The sequence below is a fragment of the Triticum dicoccoides genome, chromosome 2B (genome assembly GCF_002162155.2).
Source record: "Triticum dicoccoides isolate Atlit2015 ecotype Zavitan chromosome 2B, WEW_v2.0, whole genome shotgun sequence".
Taxonomy (NCBI): domain Eukaryota; kingdom Viridiplantae; phylum Streptophyta; class Magnoliopsida; order Poales; family Poaceae; genus Triticum; species Triticum dicoccoides.
In genome coordinates this window covers 769493250-769504664 of record NC_041383.1, presented here as the reverse complement: position 1 = coordinate 769504664, position 11415 = coordinate 769493250, and the positions used below count along the sequence as shown (strand labels likewise).

General features: G+C 50.7%; 1 protein-coding gene across 1 annotated transcript; it reads left to right on the top strand.

Annotated features, from left to right (window-relative positions):
* Positions 1-1399: 1399 nt before the first annotated feature.
* LOC119368680 (BTB/POZ domain-containing protein At5g03250-like) lies at positions 1400-4496 on the top strand. Its single transcript, XM_037633869.1, has 4 exons — positions 1400-1591; positions 2060-2129; positions 2465-3700; positions 3777-4496. The coding sequence occupies exons 1-4, from the start codon at positions 1521-1523 to the stop codon at positions 4356-4358; spliced, it is 1959 nt and encodes a 652-aa protein (XP_037489766.1). The 5' UTR covers positions 1400-1520; the 3' UTR covers positions 4359-4496.
* Positions 4497-11415: the final 6919 nt, after the last annotated feature.

Here is an 11415-nt window from a genome sequence, read left to right as displayed (position 1 = left end):
TCAAAAGACATCGGATCTACCTTCTTGGCTTGGGGGCGTCACATGTGACGCACGTCTCGTCCCCTTCATGACTGTGGTGGATCAACACGAACAATGGGGGAGGGGGTCAGGGTGTAGCATGGGCCCGTTGGCGGGGGGACTCCTCCTTGGCGGTCTGTGCAGAAGTAGGATGTGAATGAGAGAAGGCGCCATGGCGAAGATGAGGTGGGAATCATTTGGTTTTAAAGAATAGGGCTCCACAAGAAATATCCCGCTACGACGGGGAACCGAGCGGGAAGGGGAGGTTCCGGCAGCAAAAGGAAAGGATGAGTTGTGGGGTTTTTATGTTAGGACCCGTGTTAGTGATAACACGGCGAATAGTTTGGAAGAACATATTTCTCCCCTATATATGGGTTAGATTTGATGGGGTACTGACTGTCCAGACGATTGGGTTTTGGGGAGCCTACTGGGTGCATGTTTGATGTCCGAACATAAACGGAGCATATAAGGAAGATATGAGCTTCGACCTTGAAAACGGCCTTAATCATTTCTTTAATTTATTTGTATCATTGTAGCCCGTACCAACGCACGGGTACTCTACTAGTGTTGATGGCTGCAAAAAAAATTCTTGAGGAATGGTTGCACCTACTGAACATATGAATCCATGAATATATGAACCTCCATTGTGCATCTAGCTCAGGAGGTAGCACAGGAGCGTTTGCATCCCGTGGGGTAGCCAGGATCGGGCCAAGCCGCGGGCAAGCCCTAGGCCGAACGACTGCTATAGTGCTGAATAGTGTCATCTCATGGTACAGTCAATAAAGAACCACGGCGCCACGACCCGGGCGGCAGCCCGGGGTGCCTGGATCCTAACTATGATGTTGTTTACATCGGTGCCAATTGAAAGACCGTGGATCATGTATTGGGCTCATGATTGGCGGCTAGCAGGTATGCTTTACTCCTCCGACATCATCGTCAAGCGGGGGTGCCATATATGGAGTTCGATGGCGTGTCCGGGGTGCTGCCTCAGCTAAATTTTGTCAACGGCAGTAACTTCGCATTCGTTAAACTACTTTAGAGGTCCGGAAAGTTGTATATCAGCGATGGAGCCGCGTCGAGTTCAGCGAACTCTTTGTCTTGATTGCAATTTTCCTTCTTGTCTTGTCTTATGGCTTTTGTGTGATTGGCGCTTTGTGCGAAGGTGTCAAAGTGGATGTCTACGCTACGGGGCGAAGCAGCTTGGGTTTGGGTTTGCGCGGAAGTAGGCGGGGCCGTTGCCTGGCGGGGGGCGGGCGGGCGGGCCCACCTGTCGGCGCGCGCGTGGAGCTCCCGCTGACCAGGCGGGCGCGACCTCCACGGGTTCCTCCCGCACATGCATATGCATGGCGTTCGGTTCGTTCGTCTCGTCTTCTCTCTTGGTTTTCCTTTTCCTCTCCCTTTCTCCGATCTCGTCGCGGCGTCTCCCGGCCGGCCGGATCCTCCCTCCCTCCCAAATGCGATCGATCGACACAGTGATCCACTGGCTGACTGATTGAGGAGCGATGGCGGCGACGACGAGGGTTCTCGGATCCAAATCGCCCGACTGCTTCCAGCTCCGGGACCCTAATTCCTGGTACCTCCCTCCTACACATCACATCACCATGTTGGTATATATGATCAATTTCCCCTCATCCCATCTCCGCTGCGTCTCCCATCTCTCTCCCCAAACCCTCTCGAATTATGTCTTCCTACGCATGCAGTACTGCGTTTTTCATCTTAGAAACTCCATGCGCTGCTGCATTTGGTGAAACAAATTTGTACCTTGGCGGCAAGATCTCGTGTGAGCTGGCCACGTCCGCCACCTCACCGAATCTGAGTGAACACCTTGCAAGGTAGTGGCGAATGAGAGGAAGATTTCAATAGCCATTTGTCAGGAGAAACTTTCAGATTGTTCAGGAGCGAAACAGCACATAACCTTCAGTAGATGCCTTTCCTGCACTTGTGCAATTGGAACACAGTGCAAAACGACAGCATTACAGAGTACTAGTATGTTGTTGATCTTGGCTCACAAATCACAGTGCCTTCCTTGCCGTTCTTGCAGGGTTTGCTTGACCGAGCTGGCGAGCGATGTGGTCGTCGAGATTGGGCACATTTCCTTCCATCTTCACAAGGTACGTACGTACGGTTGTTTTGATCTCTACATCTCTGTCGTACATCCCTCAACAAAGCAATTTCTCTGTTCCTCTGTTCCGGCGATTCTGGAATCCAGTGTCAAATTGTCACATCATGCTCAACATTTGGAAATACTATCGATCTACATGCAGTAATTATAGCCCTCCATGGATGATTATGACTTGAACGAAAGTGCTACTCGCAACTGAAATTTGCCATCTCTTTCACTGACTTGTAAATTACAGGCTGCACTTGTACATATTGTTGATTCTTTCATATTTACACTGTACTGACAACATGCAGCAAACTAACTTCCCTCTGTATTTCCATCCAGTTCCCCTTAATCAGCCGGAGCACCACGCTGCAGAAGCTCATCACCGAATCCACCACATCTCCCGATGACGATGGCGGCAAGCCCTGCACCGTGCAGCTCGACGACCTCCCGGGCAGCGTGGCGGCCTTCGGACTCGTGGCCAAGTTCTGCTACGATATCCAACTCGAGCTCAACGCGGCCAACGTCGTCCCCGTGCGCTGCGCGGCCGAGCGCCTGGGCATGGCCGGCGAGGGCAACCTCGCCGCCCACGCCGAGGCCTTCTTCGTCCGCGACGTGCTAGGCAGCTGGGACGCGGCCGTGCGCGCGCTGCAGGCGTGCGACGATGGGGACGACGGCGTGCGGCAGCTCGCCGAGGACCTCCTCCTCGCGCCCCGCTGCATCGAGTCGCTGGCGGCCAAGGCGTGCGCCGACCCGACGCTCTTCGGCTGGCCCATGGTCGAGAACTACACAGCGAGGTGCGTCGATGCCGCGGCGCCACCCGTGATGTGGAACGGGATCAGCACCTACGGGAAGCCGCGGTCGCCGGGCGCCGGGTGGTGGTACAGGCAGGCGTCGTCGCTCCGGCTGCCCCTGTACAAGCGGCTCATCTCCGAGATGCGGTCCAGGGGCATGAGCCCCGAGGGCATAGCCGGCTCGCTCGCGCACTACGCCAGGCGGCACCTCTCCGGCCTTAACCGGCGCGACGTCGGCGGCGGCGGTGGCGTGTCGGATACCACGTCGTCCGATGACGTGGTCGGCGAGCAGCGAGTGCTGCTAGAAGAGATCGTGGCGCTGCTCCCCGCCGAGAAGGGCGTCACGACAACGAGGTTCCTGCTCGGCATGCTCCGCACGGCGACGGTCCTGCACGCCGGCGCGGCGTGCCGTGAGGCGCTGGAGAGGCGGGCTGGCCAGCAGCTGGAGGAGGCGGCGCTGGAGGACCTCCTGATCCCTAACGCCAACTACTCCACGGACACGCTCTACGACGTGGACTGCATGCAGCGCATGCTGGAGCAGTTCCTGCTGTCCAACACGACGGCGTACGCCGACCACTTGCCGGAGATCACGGCGGACGAGGCCCCGCCCGGCGAGCTCATGCCGGCCAGCACGGTTGCCAAGCTCGTCGACGGGTACCTCGCCGAGGTCGGCACGGACGCCAACCTCAAGTGCTCCCAGTTCCAGCAGATCGTGGCGCTCGTCCCTGACTATGCCCGGTCCCTCGACGACGGCCTCTACCGCGCCATCGACATCTTCATCAAGGTAGGTTATGGCCGGTGGCGGCCATGAATTAATGAATGTTCTTGAGCTTGCGTTTGATACCTTTCCGTCGTGGCAGGCGCACCCGTGGCTGACGGAGTCGGAGCGGGAGCAGCTGTGCCGGCTGATGAACTGCCAGAAGCTGTCGCTGGAGGCGTGCACGCACGCGGCGCAGAACGAGCGGCTGCCGCTGCGGGTGGTGGTGCAGGTGCTCTTCTTTGAGCAGCTGCGGCTGCGCACCACGGTGGCCAGCTGGTTCTTCGTCGGCGACAATGCCGCCGCCGCCGCCGCCGACCAGGGCTCCCCAAGGAGCTCCCGCCCGAGGAAGAGCCGGACCGGCGAGGTGGACTTCGGCACGGGGTCGGAGAACAACGACAACGAAGAGGTCGAGGTGTACACGCCCGGGAGCAGCAGCGAGCCGGCGTCAGCGATGAGCGTGCCGGAGATCCGGCAGAGGGTGGTGGACCTGGAGGGGGAGTGCTCCAGCATGCGGCAGGAGATGCACCGGCTAGGGAAGCCCAAGGGAGCGCTGAGCAGGCTGTTCCGGAAGCTCGGGCTCAGTGGCGGCGGCAGGACGTCGTCGTCGCGGCAGCAGCAGCAGCCGCGGCTGCCAAGCTCCGGCGACGAGAAGCGCAGCAGGTTCTTGGATTTGGGGTGTTAGTTTTGGAAGAGGTAGCTCGGTCGCATGTGGTTTCAGATTGTAGAATAGGTTAGCACATTGGTTCCATCTTTTCCCGCTGAAATAAGAATTTTAGAGTGTACACATTTTTGAACAGCCGATTATTTCTTTAGGCACTGATTGATTTAGATGAAAAAGCAGATATACACAGGTTTTGCTAGCATAATTTTGGCAACAAATAGATGCAGTCTGGAAGAAAAAGAAGGGGAGCCATGAACTGCAAGCAGATGGATATAGAGTACAAATACTTCAACATTTTAACAAACCACACGAGTTAAATAGTCGATACACAAATATTTGAACAAACCACCAGAGTTAAATAGTCAGTGCACATACATTTTAACAAACCACGCAGAGTTAAGTAGTTGCTACACAAATAGTTGGATAGCATAAGCTAAACACAAATTCTTCAAGGCTCAAACCGCTGGACAATCCACCAAGAGGTCCTGCTTCTCCTTGACAAGGAGGGACCAAGCAACAACGATCTTCACCTTACTGTTGCCAACTGAACATTCACCCTCACTTGTCTGGCAAAGCTTGGCAAGGAATTCGACCTTCGAATCTTGAGCAGCGCAACCAGACTCCAAGTAGGTTCGTATGACAACTACCAGTGTTCCTTGTGTTTGCACTGACACAACATTCCTTGACAGATGAAGGTAACCATCTGATCCTACACGCACTTCTTTATCATCACCGCGACAATCAAGCAACACAATTTCATCTGCATCAGCCACAACTTCATCTGCAGCAGCAGTCAAGGAGCAAGCAACTCGGCATCCATGTTCAAAAGGCCAGTCCCCTTCAACAACGCATACACCCAAGACAGTGGCCTGGACCGCTTCAGAAATCTGCTTAAATTTTAACTCCGCTACACACAAACTGTTCTCGAACACGAGGGAGGTACCTGTACCCTCATACCGCTTGCTAAGAGTGATCAATTCTTTGTCGTGGGATTCCTCTCCCTCTTCTATTTTCAGTTCTATTTCAAAGTCAACAGGGCCCAGAGCTACAATTGCACGAGACGGACCAGTAAAACATAAAGAAGAACCCTGCAAGCATCATATCATTAACACTTAATTGCGACGGTTGGGCAAAAAAAAGGTTACTTAATTGCAATATAGACTACAAAAGCACAAAGAAGAAACAATGGAAAACGAAGAGAAAACTGAATACAATACTTACATTTTCATTGAGTTCTTGAGAGTTAAGACTTGACCGAGAGAAGACAATGTTGCGGTTGCGATCCACGCTGTCTCGAGCAGCGACCACTCCGTACAGTTTGAGTGGCCATTTCAATCCTCTTTTTAGTTCAAGAATTTGCATGGAGTAGATCTGCAAGGTGCTCCCAGTGACACCACAAGAGGATCGGATGGTATTGGGTGTGTAGTGCGTAAAATGCATAGGGCTCAATGTGGCTGCAGCAAAAAGTAATGCCGAGTGCGTACTGTCAGAAATCTAAAATGAGCAACTAAATTAAGCAAAATATACACCGTTTAATTATACAAGGAGAAAGGAAGCTAGTGATCTGCTACAATTTGATTCGAATTTTAGAACCAATAACATGTACGTATGTGTCCCTTGTTTTTGCTTGTGTGTGGCGACTCTCGACTAACAGCCCTGCAAAAAGTTCTAGTGGGTTTGCTTTTGACACATTTTGAACCAGTTTTCTACCAAGCTTAATTCATGGAGTCCCACAAGTACATTCCATAGTTCAGCTAGCAACGCGACAAATTGCACTAATATTTGAAGCAAAAATATGAATACTCCACACTGTAATCATGAACATTGTAACTGTAAAAAGTGTTTAAGTATAACAGTGAATGATAAAAGTGCTTACAGGTAGAAGCAAAGAAATTTTAAACTTCATAAATGATCATGAAACAAATACAAGAAAGCAAAAGCACCAGAAATTACACTACCCTATAAAGCAGAACTACATGTAGAATTTTTTTTTATAGAAATGATCACTGTAAAAAAAAGGTAAATGGCAAGTCATGCTTGTGAACCTATACTGAAAATAAATTCTACCCTGAACCTTGAAGCAAAAAGATACAAGCCCTTGCAACTTGTCACTTGTGATGTGTTGAGAATAATAATACCACGGAAAACACATTTACTCAACACTGTAAAAACTAGACAGGTAAAATAGCTTAAGAAGCACAGTAATCCATGTACAAACACTAATGAATACCAAGCTACAAAACAAGCCCTTAATGCTATAAGCCTATAACTGATGTTTCTCTATACTAGTAGAAAAGTTCAGAAGTAGAGGGATCACTTTGCAGTTACAGTTTGACCAAAAATTACAACTGCCTACAGAATGTAATTCGTGAACATTTGAACTATAATAAAGTTCAGACAACACTGTAAGATCTTGAAGTGAACACATGAACTTAAAGTGGATTTATTGAACCAAAAGAATATAATGACGGCAGGCTGAAACTCCTTATCATTTGAACAGCAATAAAAAAGCTCTAAAAACTGAAACTCATATGCACTTCTCAAGACAGAAAAGCAACTTCTAAAAAATTTGGCCATATGCATTTTGACTGCAACTGTTATGCATTTTTGACTCTACAACCTGACATTCAAGAAAATGAAATGTTCAATTCATGAACATGAGGACTGCAATTTCTGTAGGAGTCAACGGGAAACAGAACACATGTTTCCTACCAAGTTAAGAACAAAAGAATACTCCCTCCGTCCGGAAATACTTGTCGAAGAAATGCATAAAAATGGATGTACCTAGAACTAAAATACGTCTAGATGCATCCATTCCTCCGACAAGTATTTTCGGACGGAGGGAGTACATCACTATATAAATCACATCATATTGTAGCATTGGAGGGAATACTGTGACCCCCAACATACATACAAACATACATTAGGCCTCACAGGGGAAAAGTATTAGTCAACATATACAATAGAAATTAGTGCTTAAAGTAAACTCTATACGTCGCAACTATAAGAAATTATATCAACTACCAAGTTTTCTGACGCATGAAAAAAAGCCTAGCATAACAAAATCCACATCATGTAGGAAGCTGCAAAGCAAGTGTTGAATTCTTGTTTCTCTAAACTGACAGAAAGGCATCAACATCAGAATTTGCACTTAGATTTGGACCAAAATGACTAACAAACAAGGCTTACTCAGAACATTCCTTAAATCGGGGGCCATATAAAAGACATAATCATCATTTATATTAATGAGCACCCAAATAACAGAGCGCAACAACCAGCTCGAGAGAAACAAAAACAGCCAGTGGTAACAAAAAGATACTCCTACAAATTTAAGTTCTATGCTAGATTGCTAGTGATATGCTAGAATTTCTAGACAAGCAAAGAGATTAAAGTAAAACAAATCAAAAGATGCATGTTTTGCTTACTTTTGTCTCGGAAGTCGCCGCACCTTACACTCTTGCTGCCCCATCCAGTTTCCCAACCGTCACGATGATCCGCGAAGAATTCCTCGCTCACCTCCATCCGCTTCTTGAGATACTCCATTGTGGCCATCTCCTTCTTCTCCCTCTCATCCTCCTCCTTGTCCTTCTTCTCCCTCTCCTCCTGCTCCTTCTCCCTCTCCTTCTTCCACCTCAACTCAATCTCCTTGTCCTTCCCACTCCCCATCTTCCTCTCCGTGTAGTACCTCTCCCTCTCCTTCTCCTTCTCCTCCCATCGCTTCCACTTCAACATGTTCTGCTGACGCACCTCCTCCGCCCTTTTCTTCAGCGTCTCCACCACCTTCTCGTAGAACTCCTCCTCCTCCCTGGTAACCACTAAGGCCAGCGTGTTCTCGTAGCTCAAGGGTTCTCTCAGGAACTTGTCGTGGAGATCCAAGAATGTGTTCTTCTGCTCCTCCCCCGCCTGCTCATTATCGTGGGTGTCTTCGTACAGCTCCTTGCAGGCGTGCATTAATGCGGACGTCGAGTTAACGAGCTCATCGGCCGTGTACGAGGAGAGGGCGGCGCCATTATCGGGTCTGACCACAGCGTACGCCATGGACAGCATCCGGTGGCTCAGGTCCTCCGTATCGTGCACGATAGAATCGAAGTACCTCCCGAGCTGCTCCGCTGCCGAGGCCGATTCTTCCGTCTCCATCTCCTGGACCTGGCCCTGGACGGGGGCCGTGTAGTCCGTTCCGGCGAGCCTCCGGACTAGAGTTATTTCTTCTCCTAGCCCTCGCCGCTTCCAGACGGAGACCCCGGAGGTGAGGGAGGCGAGCAGGTACCTGCGCTCCCTGTGCAGGGACATGATCTCCTTTACCACGATGGAGGACTCAGGAGACTGCTGCTCCTCCGAGACACCCTCCATCTCGCTAGTATTCAGGCTTGCCGTCTACGACTACGAGCGAGTACACTCGCCGCCGCGGCTGCGTGGTCCTATATATGAGATGAGATTAGCGTTTCAAGGAAACAGCCTGGTCCTACCCTATTAATCGCTCGCTGCGCGCTTTGTTTAGTTTACCCGTTCGGAGGCTCTCCACTCCTCGACTCTCTCCCGGAGCGGCCGGAGCTACAGTTTAAAATTATGGAGTGGCCGAAGAGGTACTCCGCAGATCCTCGTATTCTGCGGAGCTGGGCCAGTGCCGAACAGGTTCCGGCCGCGGGTACGCTACGTACGTGAGTACATCTACTAGTATCGCTCTTTTTCTTGGATTGGATGGATTGCACCGGAACGCATACGTCTCGCATACAAATTCAAGACCGAAACGCGCACGCACGCCGCCTGTTGACTTTTTCCTTCCGCCACGTACGCCTGCAGAGTGCAGACTCGACCTCTTCTTCCTCTCCAATTTCGGTTCGGCCGAAATTTTCGAGCCGTCCGCCGGGAACTCAGCTCAGGCGCCCACGTCCATCTGCAACAGTTAGTTCATTCACTCACTGTTACTTCGTTCAAAAGTTGAAAGAAAGATTCAGGATGGAGTGTGCACCTTAATTACTGATCTTTAATTTTCTACTCCCTCTGTTCCCGATTTATTTGTCGTTTAAGATCTGTTCCGACCAGGTGAAAAACGTATGAAATTACATGTTTGCCCCTCCACCCAGAACGATACCCCTCCGCCAGATTTGAAACCACCCAGCTGCACCTCCGCCCAGCGTTTTGATTTTCGGTTTGTGATTTTTCTCGCCCTAGGCCGAGATGGCCGAATTTCGGTCGTTTTTAAAAATTTCGGCCGAAATTTGACCAAATTTTGACTGAAATTTGATTAAAATTTGACCAAAATTTCTCAAATTTGACCAATTTCGGCGGAAGATAGATTTCGCCCTAGGCCGAGATGGCCGAAATTCGGCCGAAATCCATTTTTTTCGGCCGAAATTCAAAACACAGCCTCCGCCGCCTTGCTCCTCCGCCCCCACCTTTGCCACCCTGTTCCTCCTGGGCCTAGTCATCCTGTCGCCCCGCCCTCCTGGGCGTGGTCATCTCCACGACAGCCATCTCCTGGGCGTGGTCTGCTCCTCTGCCTCGTCCTGCAAATCAAATACAGCAAGCAGGCAGCAGTAGTTCATCACAACAAATCAAATCGAGGGAAGTAAGGCTAGTAGTAATCCAGGGAAGTACTGCAACAAATCAAATCAAATCCAGGGGAGTAAGGTAGCATCAGTTAATGTCAGCAGTGTTAGAGTTTGAGTAGTTTACTTCATGTAATCTCAACCTATCTCTATCTCTCTCTCCCGTATCCTTCTCTATCTCTTATACCGAACCAGATTGGAGTTCTCTCTGGTCTCTCTTGTACGCCACGGCAAGGCATTGTTTGCCCCATATAAATATACACGACGCGGCTCCCTCGAGGAGTAGGAACGCTTATACCAAATCTTACATGGTATACAGAGCTAGCCTCTTCCCTATCATCTAGCAACACAAAAAAAAACCAGAACCCCAGCGCCCTTCCATCGCCATCATCATGAGCTCCAGCGCCGTCGGCCTCAACCTCAGCGCTCCACCAACAGAGAAGCTCGCGAGGGGGAATTACCTCCTATGGAAGGCGCAAGTTCTGCCGGCCCTGCGAGGCGCGCAGGTGACCGGCCTTCTCGACGGCAGCGATGCAGCGCCGCCGAAAACAGTGGAGATCGCCAAGGCGGACAAGACCACGGCCATCGAGCCGAATCCACTGTATGGTCCATGGATTGCCAAAGATCAGCAGGTCCTAAGTTATCTGCTGAATTCGCTCACTCCAGAAATCCTCGCGCAAGTTATCGGTAAGGAAAGTACCCTTGATCTATGGACCGCTCTTACCACGATCTTTGTTGCGCAGTCGCAATCGCAAATAACAAACCTGAGGATCGCCATCTCCAACACCAAGAAGGGCAACATGTCCAGTAATGCTTTCATCACCAAGATGAAGAGCCTCGGAGACGAGCTTGCGGCAGCAGGTCGTCCGGTGACAGATGGAGAGATGGTGGACTACATCCTCGCCGGACTCGATCGGGATTACGACCCCGTCGTTGCAGCAGTTGGCACCATCAAGAATTCCATCTCTGTTGATGATCTTTTCTCGTAGATTTCCGCTTTCGATAAGAGGATGGAGATGCTTGGTGACGGACCAGGCTTTCGTTCGTCAGCCAATGCCATGTACAGGGGGGCGTGGCCAGTCTCGGGACAGAGGAGGCCGCGGACGCAGGGGGCGTGGTCGCTCTGACTGTGCTCCCTCTTCTCCTGTCCGCACCGGTGGGAACAACGGCTACCAGCAGCGTCAACGCCAACCACCACCGCAGCAGTATCAGCAGCAGTATGAGGGTGATTACCCCGAGTGCTAGATATGTTACAAATACCATGCTGGCGGCGACAGGGACTGCTGGGATCGGTACAAGGAAGATCATCGGGAAAGGAAGAAGGTTAACCTCGTCACCAACTCATATGGCATCGACACTAACTGGTATGCAGATTCGGGTGCTACCGAGCACATCATAGGAGAGCTTGATAAGTTGACGATGCGGGAGAAATACCATGGAGGTGACCAAGTTCACACGGCAAGCGGAGCTGGTATGGATATTACTCACATTGGTAACTCAATTGTTAAAACCCCTCAGAAATTTTTTTG